The sequence below is a fragment of the Lagopus muta genome, chromosome 5 (genome assembly GCF_023343835.1).
Source record: "Lagopus muta isolate bLagMut1 chromosome 5, bLagMut1 primary, whole genome shotgun sequence".
Taxonomy (NCBI): Eukaryota; Metazoa; Chordata; class Aves; order Galliformes; family Phasianidae; genus Lagopus; species Lagopus muta.
Genome location: NC_064437.1, coordinates 8,873,318 through 8,888,103, shown reverse-complemented (window position 1 = coordinate 8,888,103; position 14,786 = coordinate 8,873,318). Strand labels below are relative to the sequence as shown.

At 43.0% G+C, this 14,786-nt stretch overlaps 1 protein-coding gene across 3 annotated transcripts in view; it reads left to right on the top strand.

The window, feature by feature from the left end:
* Nucleotides 1–14,183, top strand: part of AKR1A1 (aldo-keto reductase family 1 member A1) — a 357,612-nt gene extending 343,429 nt beyond the window's left edge. For all 3 annotated transcript variants that reach the window (XM_048945002.1, XM_048945000.1, XM_048945001.1), the window contains exons 3-9: nucleotides 3,762–3,881; nucleotides 5,402–5,553; nucleotides 7,664–7,859; nucleotides 8,457–8,656; nucleotides 9,475–9,547; nucleotides 10,624–10,710; nucleotides 13,267–14,183. In XM_048945002.1, coding sequence (XP_048800959.1) covers nucleotides 3,762–3,881; nucleotides 5,402–5,553; nucleotides 7,664–7,859; nucleotides 8,457–8,656; nucleotides 9,475–9,547; nucleotides 10,624–10,710; nucleotides 13,267–13,332 — 894 coding nt within the window. In that variant the 3' untranslated portion in view covers nucleotides 13,333–14,183. The remainder of the gene's footprint in view (nucleotides 1–3,761; nucleotides 3,882–5,401; nucleotides 5,554–7,663; nucleotides 7,860–8,456; nucleotides 8,657–9,474; nucleotides 9,548–10,623; nucleotides 10,711–13,266) is intronic.
* Nucleotides 14,184–14,786: the final 603 nt, after the last annotated feature.

The following is a 14,786-nucleotide window of genomic DNA, read 5'->3' as shown; positions in this document are numbered from 1 at the left end:
CTGCCAGCAGCTGAAGCCAGCAGGGATCTGCTACTTAGATCTACCTGGGGTCCAACGGAAGTGAATGGGGGTCACGACTGTGGAACAATTACTGCCTTCAAAGATGTGTTCCTTGAGTGTATTGAAGGCATAATCTAGAAAATGTATAAAATAGCCAGAGTTAGAGAAGATGCTGCTATTCCTATGGAATAAATAAGTTCCTGTTTATCACTCTTGGAAATTGTTTGCATCCTTTTCATTTTTAATGGACATTTATCAGATTCAGAAGCAGTAGCAATTTGGCAGAGCATCCGAATGGTTTACTTCTGAAAGGGCGTGATGTAGTACAGGGAGAGAACTGATTGTGAATTAAAGACCAAGGGCCAAAGACCCACACAGGCAGAATCATCTTTGTATTTGATGCAGCCAACTCCCAAATACACCCTACTTATCAAAGTCCCTTTTGTACAAGGGCTTAATTAGGAGCAACAGTGGAAGCAGATTGCTTTTAAATTATTTCAAGTAAATATTTTGCAGGTTGCAGTTATTTTCTTTGCCAAGCTGTTTTTCAGTCTTGACCTCACTCTATTGATTAATTTCTTTATCATTGCCATTATAATTCCTGATCCTAAAGAATCCTTCAACTTGAAGCCAGATCTCAGCAATCCAGGACAAAGGTACCATTGCAGCCCCAGTTTCATAGAAGGTGAGGTCAGAGGGTAAAAGAACTAGTGAATCTATTAGAGATTATTTAGAATAACAGGAGATAATTTAGAATAGCATTAAGTTTTTTTGCTTTACATGATCGAATGCTAAGAAGAGAAATTTGTTTCAGATGTTACCATAGGAACATGATGGAGAGTTATTGAGTGGAAGTGAATACAGTACAAAAGCTTCTGAGCAGTAGCATGAATGGGTCCAAAGACAAAAGTCCTTTGAGACTGGAGCATCAGGAATATCAGTGGCACGGACTATTAGCACTGGAGCTGTAGTCCTTTAATGTTTTCTTCTCACAAGTGGGCCACACTTCCAGCCTGGAGGATGGAACGGCCTCATGTGCTGTGACAGAGGCTGGCTCTGTTGGGACAGGAGATGTGGGGCTGAGGGGGGCTGTATTTCTGTGTGAAAGTTCAGGAAAGCCAGAAGAGGAAATGCATACCTCAGAAAACCAGTCAGGCTGGGCATCTTGTGACAGCACTGCAGTTGTGGAGGAGACTGCTTAGGTCCTGAAAACCTTGCCAGAGTATCTAGAGAATCCTATCCTGCACGTGGGAGCACAAATTCTCTACTACTGGGATATATTGAGGGAAGAACTTGGATTATATATCCGAAGTATAGGAGGCATAACTTGCTGCTTTGGGGAACTGCAAGCTACCATTCATATGGTGGTCTGAGTTCCTTCCTTTGCAGCAAACTGTTTGGTCATGCTGCACCTGAATATCACGTGGCCTGATGATCTGTTTTTACTTAAGCTGTCTGACTCAACCAACGAAAGGAAAATTAATTCAGTAATTGCTCCTTCCACAGGCTGCACTAAAGGAAAGCTGAAAGGATCCTCTGGCTGTTATTACCATACAACACAAAATATCCTGAGGCATTTGAATCTCAGCATTATGCTGAGTCTTCCCCACCCCAGGAAATGCATGTACCTGCATGTCAAGAATACAAAAACTTTCTCTTGAAACCACGTACTCTTCTTACACTCACATCCTTCTATTAGTTAATTGCCTCAAAGAAGCTCTTATTTGTACACTTGCTCTTGATTATTTGCCTTTTGCATGGAACGGGACTTCTCAGTTCAGATGGGAATGTCTGAGTAGACTGAGAATAGTTTGCACGAGTGAAAACTGTGCCCAGAACCAAACCGTAGTTATGTGAGTGGTTCTAGTTTTTCAATGCTAGAAGTAGATGAAAATGCTGATACTGAAATATGGCCTCTATTTTTATTACTTCCCAGAGGCATTTGGAGTGCCTTGCCCCTGGTTTTCTGCAAGTGGTGCCATAAAGTTTTATGGCAAATTTTGTTCCTGCTCGGATTTATAAAATAAAAACCAATACGTGATAGAGGAAATGAGAGATTAGTTCAGAAAAACCCCATGCTGGTTTCACTTTCCTTTCTGCTATGCTTTCAAAAATAAAAAGGAGGGTGGGCACACCCCAAATTAAACAGAGCGTGCTTCTTCCCCTTGACTTCCGCCTTTATGGAGGGGGGATATTCAGCTTTAAAAGCCTTTAGTCTGTCCCAAGTGATTTCAGAGTTCTTGTGACCTTGACTTCCCAGTAACCTTCTGAGAAATGTCAAAGCGAAAGAAGGACTGTAAATACATCCTGCCGGAGAAAGGAAGAGCTGATTTCACTGCTGTAGTAGAAGTGCTTTGTCATTCTGGCTAAGGGCAACTAGTCTGAGTTCCACTTTTCCTCTCAAAATGCCAAAGAATGTAGTCGGAATATCCTGTGTCTGCTTTTACTGCAGTTCTTGACAGGAAAAGCAAATGAAATTCACCAGCAGAAGAGAGATCTCTTTTACATTTCATTCTCCCCTTTCTAGTTGTATCTGAAAGCAAGAGTCTGTACTTGATTTTAATCACTTTGTTAGCTTTAAAATTGAAAATGCTGGTACTTGAGCTGAAAGAAAGCAATCAGGCTCCAGCCCTTGTTGACATGTTTTTAATATCTCTAACTAGGTTAGTGCCCTATCGCATCAAGCCTCAGACAAAGAGCAACTTAATCTCCATCAGTCTCATGAGACTGGAGACAGGTCTGGGAAGAGCAGTGTATAGAATCCTTGTACAGAGGTGTGCTCTGACTGTAGCACTTAAGAGGTGAACAGAGAATGTGTGCATACCGACCACTGGAAGTTAAATAGAATGGATTTCACTTAATGCTCTGTCTGTTTAAAGGGAGATGGTGACACAAGAGTAATTTCTTCATGCTTACACAATCAGATATTTACAATTTTCATTGAAAACCTCTACTCAAAAGCCACTTACACATCCTGGATGAGATGCCATTCTGTGTTTCCCTCTTTGTTTTCTAGCCTTGCTCTGTATCTAATGCCAGCATGTGACTATATACCTTGTACTTGTGCTTCGTTAGAGCTTTCAACAGCAGAAACACATGCAAAGTATGGTGCCTTGGTTCCAGCCATTCTGGCTGGTGGCAGCACCTTCTTTGTCAGAAGTGTGTAAATCAAAATGTGAAGTTGAGCACCAGCAGGAGATTCGTGCAGGCCATGGGTTAATAACCACCAGTGTAGTGACTGCTGTTGCTCAATCAGTGAGAACAAGACACAGAAGAAAAATGTGCCATAAAGTGGCCTTATCTTAGAAGGTAAATAGTTGAACCAAGCCTGAGCTCTGGAAATTACAAAATTAGAAACCTGGCTTTCCTTTTACTAGGGGAGAGCTCGTACCTTTCAAGCTTGGCTAACGTTGATTGATTGGCCGCTTAGTTCCACTGCGACTGTCTTGATAAATATCTGTTTGAAAATTGTTTCTTACAGCTCCTCTCATATGTAACAAACGTGTGGCAGCTATAGCCAAGAATGAATTTCCATTCTGTGCAGTAAGTTCTTCCATGCTTGCCCTGCATGCATGGTCCATTCTCACCTTACTCTTGGAGTGTCTGCTAGCACCTGGCTCTTTGCTCACAAAGGCTGTGCCACAGGGCACTCTCACCTATCCTGCTTGGGCTTCTGTAGCTCTGTACTTTGGCAGTGTTCCTCAGCAATTTGTTTCCGTTGTGTTCCTTGCCACTGGTCGTACTTGTTTTTGTGATTACAGGTGAAAGCAGCAGTGAAATATGCCCTAAGTGTGGGTTATCGCCACATTGACTGTGCAGCAGCTTACAGCAATGAAGCAGAGGTCGGCGATGCTTTCCAGGAATGCCTCGGGCCCAACAAGGTAAAAACACAACAACCCCGTGACTGTATGTTGTATCAGAATTTACAGATGTGACCCGAAAGAGCAGACTGTGAATGTCTGTGGCTTTTCCTTCTGGTCCCAGCTGTTTGTTATTAACCAGGGCAGGCATGAAAGAGGGCTTTCTCTACTCTGGAACCATCCTGGCTGTCGGGAGGAGGAATGATTGCCTGGAATACTTGCAGGGAAGCTTAGAGAAAATGCCTTTTTTGAATTCCCAGATAAACACCTCCCCATCCAACAGCTAATTCATGGATTCAAAAATGAGAGGTTGCCAGAATCAACAGTTATAGCAGAAAATAAGTGAGAATTTACTTCACCAGCTCAGAGTGTTGTGCAGTGCTGGGTAGCTGCAGCAAATTCAGTGACTGCTGATTTTTTTAAACAGTGGCTGCATCTGAAGGCTTGGTAGCCGTGACTCTAGGGCCTGCACTGAGCTTCATGGCCGTAATGGAATGTAACTGACATTCCTATGAATTATCTCAGGTGAAATCTTCAAGTCATCCTTTTGCTCCTGTTTGCCCGAGGGCCCAGAAGAATTATGTGTATGGCCTCAGAGCCCCTGGAATGAAAGTTCTTGTGTTCCTTCTCTGGTCCTCTGCCCATTGCTGTGGGGCAATCTCTTTGTTAGGTGCTTAGCTGCAGAGAGGCTGCTTTCAGCTTGCCCCAGGGATTCCTTTGCACCCTTTAGATACTGGCAGCTACTATGGAGAAGCATAGGACTATTTTTACTCAGTTTGTATTAGCTAACTAAAGAACTTTTAGAACGCTTTGCTTGTTGAACACAAGAGCTGATACGTGATCCACAAATAACTGAATGGCTGGAGGAGAGAAATGAAGGAATTAATCATTCCTACATACAGTCAACTTGAGTGTAATTTGGTCAATAAGAGATGCCTTCTGATGACTTCAGCGTGTCAGACGTGATCTCCATTTCACATTTCACGCTTCCTAAATACCCATATTTCTATTTGATTCAATTTCTGGGTCTTATCCTTCTGATATGAGACATCCAGTTCTTGCTGCATTCCTCCCGGAACTTAGAAATTCAGGTGCAGAGGTTTGGGGAAACTGCTTGTTTATTTTCCCACGTCCTTCCTTTGAGAAACATTCTCAGTTCATAATGTGATGAACGTGGCAAGTGTGCTGCTTGTGCCTTGACTGTGAATTGTTTAACAGAAATTGCAAAACGTACACGTGAATAAACCAGTAATCTTTCATTTATGCTGAGTAGTGGCTTTAACTCTGGAATTTGCATCCAGTGTGTAGAGGGGTTGCTTTGTTGTGTCAGAACTTGTAGGGAATTGCTCAGCGTTTGATGTATTTGGGGATGGGCTCACATATGTGTGTATTTCCCTTTTCTCCATCTAGCATGTTTCTGAAAGGTTTAATTTGTAGGTTCCACACGTTAACTTATTTAAACTTGTAAAGATATTTGGGGAATTGCTGCTGTTTTGTCTCAGCTCTCTCTGGTAAATTGTGCTCTCCTCCCTTTCTTAAAGGTTATTAAAAGGGAGGACGTGTTTGTAACATCAAAGCTGTGGAATACCAAGCACCACCCAGAAGATGTTGAGCCAGCACTAAGAAAAACACTTGCAGATTTGAAACTGGATTACCTGGATCTGTACCTCATGCACTGGCCCCATGCCTTTGAGTAAGTTCAGCCTGCAAAGGGCGCAGGATGCAGAAGCCCCAGTTTTACATAAGTGGTTGGCATTCTGTCCTAAGCAGCTTCTTTCTGATTTGTGTCTTCCTTCCAGTGTAAGCTACCTGCAGGATGCTTTTGTGGGTGGTTTATATTGTAGCCCAACAGATGGATACAGACCCCTCTCTACCTGCAACCAGTGCATTCATTCGTATTTGACACATTCATCCACAGAAATTATTGTTCCTATTTAATCATTCTTCTTTGAGTTGGCTGGGAATTTGTTGTACTTATCTATGAAATGAAGTACTTTGTAAAGAGGACAACGCCTTTCACTGATAGTTATTAACTGTACTGGAACTGAGCACATGCAATGTCATGGAGTCTGTAAGAAGGAAATGAAAATGGCCTCTTATGACTCTTGAACTGCAGTCACCCTAAGATTTGAGGAAATAGGGGAAATTAAATGCTAGTTCCGTGTATCCTACAATCCTGCCAGAAGCAGTGATCATTGCTTTGTTTTCTTGTAGTCATGGATACTGTTTTTTGTTTTTTTTTTCCTGTTTCGACAATCAGTAAAAAGAAGAGAAAAAAAATTCCTTCCCAGCTGTTTGCATGGACCCTTCACTTACCAGGAGAAACCCTGTCAGACTCGGAGGGCTTCAGCCTATTTTACAACCTTAAAACATTTTTCCCCTTCTAGTCATATGAACTGAATTTTTCCAAGCATACAACATTCATGAAAGACACTCCAGTTCTAAATGTGTCCCTCATCACAACAGAATGAGGAAGTGTTTTCTAGCAGGGCTGGTCTGGAGGAAGAACTGCTATGAAAAATTCCCCCTATTTTGAAATAGGTTTGTTTTACAGTTGTTTGGACAAAAACATTTGAAGGTTGCTTTGATAATAGCACGGAACACGAGTAATGATGTCTGTGTAGGTATTGTTATTTGAACTGCTGCTGTTGTGGCAAATGTTGGCAAAACTAATGTTCAGATCTTCACCCTTTCTCATTGATAGAAGTGCACTCTCAGTTTTCTGTTAGCTCTACTTGTACTATTTTAGTGCCTGATTACCTGCAGTGCCTACTGAGCTGGGAATGTTGCAGAAGATGTTATTTAAATGGAAATCAACATGGACTTCCAGATGGGAATCACAGTACCCTAGGTCTCGTGTATTAAGTGAGAGATACATTTTCTACTCTTGACATATGAGACTACTTTTCAAGGTTGAGGGCTCATATGATTATCAGATGGATAGATGTACAAACAAAAATGATGTGCACAAGAGCGGGGTCCCCAGCTGCTGTTGCACGACATTCACTGCTTAGCTAGAGCAACATGAGACAGTCTCAAGACCTGGGCTGGCAGTGCTGTGCAGTGGCCATGAGGCAGCACTGGCACCTCTCTGAGCATGAGCTGCTCAGAGGCCTCACAGGCCTCAGGTAGTGTGCTGCTGTCACCTGACACAACCAGCTCCTTCCTGTGTGTGGCTCTGGGTGCTTAGTTGGTTTGTCTTTTATTGAGTTGGTATGACTAACTGGAAGCACACCCATCCTACAAGCAACATGTACGTGTTTAGACTTCTCTGAAAACCAGAGCTTGCACCAGTGCTGACACTGCTGCAGAATCCAAAGAGTGGGAATACCAGGCTGCTTTGCACTCAGTCTCTGCTACATAGCTCTTAAACCAAGATCCCTTTGGTAACAGCTCCAAACAGGCTATCGGTCCTTCCTCAAAAACAAACTGAACAACCAAACTACTTTCTGGGTTGCAGCTCTAATCAACCTCACTGCGATCAAAGGGTTGTTGTTACACAGGCAGTGGCTGAACTTTTTTGTGTAGTCACTGCAGGCAAGCAGTGTGCTATAGGTAAGAGGTTTCAAGTACTATATCACAAGTTTACATAGGAAAGACTGTGTGTAAAATAATTTCTTGTAGGCTGAGTCTTCATTGTGGAATTTAGGAGTGAAATTTGCTCAGTTTGTACTCCAGCTTCCAAACTGTGCATAAGCTTAGGTGTTCTTCCGAGTACTTTGAATAAAGTTTCTTTAAGTGAAGATCTACTATAATAGAGATCGCGTGCCTTGCGTATTTACACTTTGCCTTTCATGCTGCAGACGAGGGGACAATCTCTTCCCAAAGAATCCTGATGGCACAATGCGTTATGACTACACTGACTACAAGGATACCTGGAAGGCTATGGAGAAGCTGGTAGAAAAAGGTCTTGTGAAAGCCATTGGGCTGTCCAACTTCAACAGTCGTCAGATTGATGATGTATTAAGCGTGGCTACTGTCAAACCAGCTGTGCTTCAGGTAAGATGAATAGAGGAGATGAGGACGAGGTGTACCTTCCTGGTTTTCCATGGGAGTGAAGAAAACCAATGCTGCCTGGTTAGTACAAGGAGTGCAGCTTCTGTTCTACAGGGAGGAGTATATCCATGCGTGCAGGAGTCACACAGAGAGTCCTTCCAGACAGGTGAATTAAATGGGAAAAAGGCCTGTATCCATGATCGTGGCCATTACACCTATTTAGTTGACAACTCTTCTGCAGAAAAGTTTGTTTCTTCCTCTAATGATCAATTTAGTCTACAGGAAAAAAAAAGATTGAGGGACTAACTTAAATCCCTCCTATAGAGCTCCCTTGCTCGCTGGATGATGTGCTGGATACATGGAGATAAATCCAGCATTCTAAGGTTAAGCAATCTGTTTTTCTTTTACTAGAATCTTAGGCTACCATGCCATTTTTCATCTTCCTTGTAGTTACAGCCTCATAAGGTTTTCCGTAAGGTTTTCCAGAACCTGCAATGACCTGTCATGTGTTTGATCCTGCTGAGCTTTTCACCTCCTGTTTATTTAGAGCTCTGTATTGATAATTTTTCTTTGGCCATTCTTTGTCGGTCATTTTAATAGGTAGAATGTCATCCTTACCTAGCCCAGAATGAGCTGATAGCTCACTGCCAGAAACGAGGGCTGGTTGTTACTGCCTACAGTCCCCTGGGTTCTGCTGATCGCGTGTGGAAACACCCAGATGAGCCTGTGCTTCTGGAGGAACCTGGGATCAAAAAACTGGCAGAAAAATACAAGAAGTCACCTGCACAGATCGTCCTCAGGTAACATTTGAGAGAGGGTGGCATCTGGGACCTGGCCTTAAATAAAGCAGAATACAAAAGTTTGAAGGCATCTACTTTAGAATACGTGTTTTTTCCCGTTAAGTGGGGAGCTAGAATCAGAAAGTGCTAAAGCCCAAAAGCAAACCCAACTGCTGCTTGTTTTAGATTTGCATGTGGCCAGTTGCTTGAACCTTACAGCTCCTGCTACTGCATTTAAAAGAGCTCTAAGGAAGAGACTGTGGAAGGGGCTTACCTTCCTTCACAGTGAAGAACTGTTTGCTGCTTTGTGCTCAAGTAACAGAAGCTGTACTGAGAAACAAGGTGGTTGAGTGATATGCAGAATGTGATCAGCACTTTGTCAAGTAGCATTGGGTTTCTATCCTCATTATTTTGTTTGGCTTTGTATCTAGAACAATCTTGGGCAGCAGTAAGTTACCCTGCCAGCCGAACACGCTGAAGGCTTTGTTCTCAAGTCACCAGAAAATCACTTGGGGGGTTGTGTGTTTTACTATTTTTTGGTGGTCATGATAGAGTTGATGTAAAACTGTTATGTACATTTTTCTATTTCTTGGGTTTGTGGCTCAACACCTGAAAACTGTTTGCTTGTTCAAAGGAATGGACATCTTCCTTTCATCAGTTGTCTGGTGGCCGCTCTTTTGCTACATCCTAATACAATACTATGTTGGTCTTCTTCAGGGTATTTTGTTTGCAGAAACCATAAGTGCCATCTCTGCTGCCACTGATAATTGTTGAGCCAAAATAAATGTCAGGATTCTTGGGCAGCATGCATAGAAAATCTCGCTCTTCCCTCCCCACAGATGGCAAACGCAGCGTGGAGTGGTGACGATTCCCAAAAGCGTCACTCCTGCTCGCATCCTGCAGAATCTCCAGGTAAGCTCAGACAGAGATGGGGAGTCTCAGCAATGTCCTTTCATGCGAGTAACATACTGTCCTGCTACAACGGTCTGAGACACGTGCTTTATACCACTCAAAAGGATGTGTGTGCATAGGAGGGAAGTTAAAGATGCTAGGAAAACAAAAAAGTTTCAAGCAACATCGTGCATTTGTGTACAGAAATTATTGGAACACTGACTTGCAGTAATTCGGTGGGTTTCTGAATCACCTCCTGTGATTTTTTTTCATCCCTTAGTCAGACAGACTGGCAGGTTGCATGCTTGTTTTTAAGCAAGGATTTGTTTCTGCAGCTGTTAATTCCATTAAACCAAAGTCTGAGATGCAGTATGCTGCTAGAAAGTGCAAAAAACTCCAGTGAACGCCACAGTCAGGCAAGGTTTAGAGGGAACATTTGGAAGAACAGTCCCACTGCTCTTCATTTTTGTGGAAGAGAGCTGTGCAGTATTGGTGGTGGTTTAGAATTGGCAAGGATATGAACACTTCCATTTTTAAGCTTTTTGTTTCAGCGTTTCTGGTGAAATTTATTTACTTGCAACTTCATATTTATAAACTGAACACAAAGTAATGCTGTTAGAAGCCAGAGTTTTTACAGGTGCACAACTTCCACTGTTCAGAGCTGTGTGTAAATTCCTTCTGCTCAAGGCCAGGACTTTTACCAAAGTCAAAGATTCTTAAGGTGTCTGAAATGTAACAACTGGCAGTACTTTTCATTGGGTTTTAACACTAGGATCTTGCAATTCTAATATGGCTTGTAGGTTGTATTTTTTGAAAACAAAAAAGAAACATTATGCAACTGCAGCTTAATTTGATGGTGTGCATGTTGCCTCTGGTTCTTAACTGTCACCTGAAATTAAATGCTGAAATAGTTCACTGTGTCACTGCTGCTGATACGTTCTGTCCTGGATTGCTGAGGGGTGGAATTTCACTCTGCAGAAATTCATGACCCAGGGGGATGTTTGTGGCTTCTAAAGGAAACAAAACCAAGAGGCAAAATTCAACAGAATTCAATATGAAAAGTTATACTGAACTAAGGCTCTTGCTTTTGTTCTTAGGTGTTTGATTTCAGTCTCACAGAAGAGGAGATGAGCCATATTGGAAGCCTGAACAAAAAATGGCGTTACATTGTGCCAATGCTTACGGTAAAATCCTCACTCTCTATTACTTCTGACTATGTGCATGTGGCCACAATGTGGGTTTTCTGTAGTTTTCTTTTTCTATATCCTCTCAGAACTACGTATGAGTTACAGCATTACCTCTGTTTAGGGTATCTAAGCTGAAATAATTTTTCAAAAGAAAAGCTTACGAGAGCTTCAAGGCCATGCTTTTACCTGTAGGACGACTTGTGTGTGTGTAAATATAAATTCCCACATCCCTCCAATCAAAATTCTCTTTGCTCATGGGTTGGGAGTTTGTACCAAATTGCCAGCTTAGCTGCTCGTGTGTGAATGTGGTAGTGACAAACACACCCGCTGCTGACAGGATGTTTCTTTCAAGAGTTTTCCTACTTGTGCTGCAAACAAAGTTGTTTTTTGGTAACAAAGCTGCAAAAAGCATTTGAACATAGCCTGACTTGGACTATCCAGGAACAATGCGTGTGGTTTTGTTAGATGGGAGATGTGATCAGATCAATGACACACAGACAAGAGATGAAATGCAGTTCAAAGTGCTAGCTCATCCAGCTAGATAAAGGTGTGAGTGTGATGCAGCTGGGCTTCAAAGATGTTGCCATACTGACAGATAGTAAGACAGGAAGAGGCGAGATGAGAAGAGAAATGTTACGCTAGCTGTAAGATCTCAAGCGGAGCCTTTTGTCTCCAGCCCATCCCTTCCAGGCGCATCAGAGAGAATTTTCATCATCTGTGAATTAAAATGCCTGTCTAACCTTTCATGCCTGTTTCCTTTATGAATCTAATTTATAGTGTCTGGATTTCAAAGTGTGATGTGGCAGTGTCATAACTGATGAGATGGTTTTCCCTTGCTTTACCTCGCTGGTACATGACCACAGAGTTTCGTAGCTGTGCCACTCCTCTTCACCTTGTTGTTTTGCTCTAAGTTTGGTGTGAATCTATTATATTGCATGTAGGCAGTTCAAGACGTTTTACATTTGAACAGATCATACCAGGATAGAGGCTGGAAATTGTTTAGCCATACCTGGTATCAGCCTGACATCCAAACTTCTGGAAACACAAGCTAAGAAATACACATAAGCAAAATTGAATGACTAGCAAGCCAGAACAGGAGGAGAGGTGGTGCTGTACACATAATCTGTCCTTTCCTGATAGCTGCTGTTGATCTACAGTGTCTTCGCTGCTGATTTACTCCCTTTGTCCTTCAGATTCCTGGGGTAGTCTGGAAACAGCTGTATACAGCATTGCTTCTGGCAGCTGCTGTTTTGACATGCAAACAAATACAGATACCTGAAGAGCTGATCCGAGTAGGGAAAATATGCAGGAGAAAGTAACTGGGACAGGAGGAGGTGGGAGAGATAAGAAACGTGAATTCTAGGAACTTGCAGTTGTTGGCTCTCAGAAGCATATGAAAAAACATGAAGATAGTTTTGTCTATAGTTTTAAGTACTGCCTTCAGCTGACAGTTTCATTTCACCTTAACTTTATTTTAAACTGAGCACCAGCCGAATATTAAACCGTAGCATCCTGGTTTTGTGCTCTCGAGTGCCCCCAGGTGACTATTTTCACACTCCCGTGGTTCTTGTAAATAAGGATTCCAGTCGCTTTGAAATGTGGGATTTAATCTGAAAGCTAATAGAGGGACTTGCTAGAAGATACTTGATGTGAAAGTACCTGTGATTGCCTCTGCCCCCATCACATTTTGAGTGATATCGAACATCACAGTAGTGTAAAAATCACACGTATAAAAATCAATCATGTGTCTAACAGGACTTTTACTCAGCCATTATGTGCTTCGTATAAGTTTTAGCTGAATGATGCTACTCACTTGTGGAGATGCATCTCCTTGCTGATGCTGCACATAAATTTCCACAAACATCACAGATTAGGAGCAAGGTTTTACTCCAGCTCCCAGTAAATAGGGATTTTGCAGTGGACTTCATACACCTAGGAATGCAATTTGTGTGTGTGTGCTCAGTGTTGGGACATAGAAACTGAGACTTCTGTGTGCCAACATCTGCATTGGGCCACGCAAAGTCTTTGTTTCATTATCAACAAATGTTAGTTTCAGTATTTCCATTTTACAGCTGGAAAAAACTGGTTAGTCATGAAAATGTTCTTATAGTTAGTGTGTTATTAAAAAGTGCGAGGAAAGAGTTCAGTGACACTGGTGTTTCAGAGTATGATCCATGTGTTAAACTGGCAGTCCATCAGCTCCGTCATGAAAAGATGGGCAAAAGTGCTGACTTCTGCAAAGTGCTGTGAAGCATGCACACTGCAGCAGTTATTCAGTCATGGCTACCAGGCAAAATGCTTAACTACTCTTCATTTGGTTCTTCAGTCCTAAGAAGCTGGAAGAGAGACTCTTGCTATAGGCTACCAAAAAATATTTCTTTCTAGAATTGCTAAGAGGACTTAGGAGTAGAGGGAACAACTCTTGATTAAGCTCAAGAAGATCTCCCAGATATTTGACATATGAAGATTTACCAGTTGAAACCATTAGAATTTGAAAGAGAGAAAGAATGGATCTTTATCTTTCTGACACGTGTCTGTCTGCTTACTTCACAGGTGAATGGAAAGCCAGTACCAAGAGATGCGGGACACCCCCATTATCCCTTCCACGATCCCTATTAACTACTTGAAAATAAGGTGCTAGAATAACATGCTCCTCTATATACTTTTCCTACACAGTAATTAGTGCCATAATTTGTCCAAGAAACACTCAGCCCCATCTATACAAAACCTTTCTTCCCGAGTAGGCTTTCTTACAATGTACTGCTTTTGATTAACCTTCTTTCTGGAGATCCTGTAGCTTCCATGTCAGAGTTTGTGGATTTATTACAATGACTACAAGCTTGTCCTGGGGAGCATCAAATCTTTTGGCATTAGATAAAGAGTGGGAGAGTCTAAATTGAGTTCCAAACATCGTTATCAGGCAAGGGCAGTGCTTTGGGTCTGCCTGCTGAACGGTTTTGAAATCTTTATTACCATAAGTGGGGAAAAAAAAAGGAAAAGCATTTTCAGACTAAACAACTGCTATCAGCTTCAGTATCTTCATTAATACTTTATAAAAGGAATACGGTGAAATGTGCTGCAGTTGCACTTTGTCCATAAAACATTGGTTAAAACCCAAGTTGCCAGCCATGCTGTGTGCTTTTTATCCTCTTTGGAATACCTGTGGGACTTAAAACTCTCTCCTCTTTTCTTTCTCTTTTAATTTGTCTGTTGATTTGAGGAGAATAAATGCGTGCCCTTGGAGCAGGCCTTCAGGGCAAGCATCTCCATTGCTTGCAGCATGGATAGCTCTCAGACCTTCCTCTCCCAACAGCCTCAATACTATTAAGCCTTACAGAAATCCATCCTACCTTTCCCATGAAGCTGTCCTGTGTCTCTTTACCAAAGATATGCAGTCTGAGTTCTGGGAGGTGGCGCGGCTCTTTCCTGCATGTACGGTTATAAATGAAGAAATAAACTGTCGGAGCAGCCCTTCGTGTCAGTGTACCTGACGTCTGCCTGGGTGCCACAACAGGGCCCTTACCTGCTCCCCTGCTTTCCTGCCTGCTGTGTTGCTGATTTTCTGAGTGCTGCTCAGGGCCGAGCAGGGCTGGAAGGCTGCATCGAAGGTGTTTTGTTCCGTTTCAGCCCTTCACGACCAGCCCTGCCATCGGAGTACGAACAAGCTGAGCTCTGAGAATACACGCAGCTGCACGGTGATCCCACCTGCGGCCTTAGCAGAGGAACCGATACTTTATTTTGGTTTTCTCCGCTTGTTAGACGATCGGTGCCGGCTTGCTTTGGCACGGGCACGGCCGCGGGGTTTCTTAGGGCCTTTCGTAAGGAACTCAGCCCCGACGCCGTTCGCAGACGGCCATAGCCGCGCACTGCCTCGCCTCACGGCCGCGCTCCGGGACTGCAGTTCCCAGCAGGCAGTGCGGCGGAGCGACATTTCCCGCCGGAACGGCATTTCCCTGCGCTCCGCCTCACCCGCACTACACTTCCCAGCGCGCCGCGCGGCCTCGCGACGGCGACTCCCCCGTGGGACTACAGTTCCCAGCGGCCCTCGCGCGGCGGCGCCCTGAGAGCCCCGC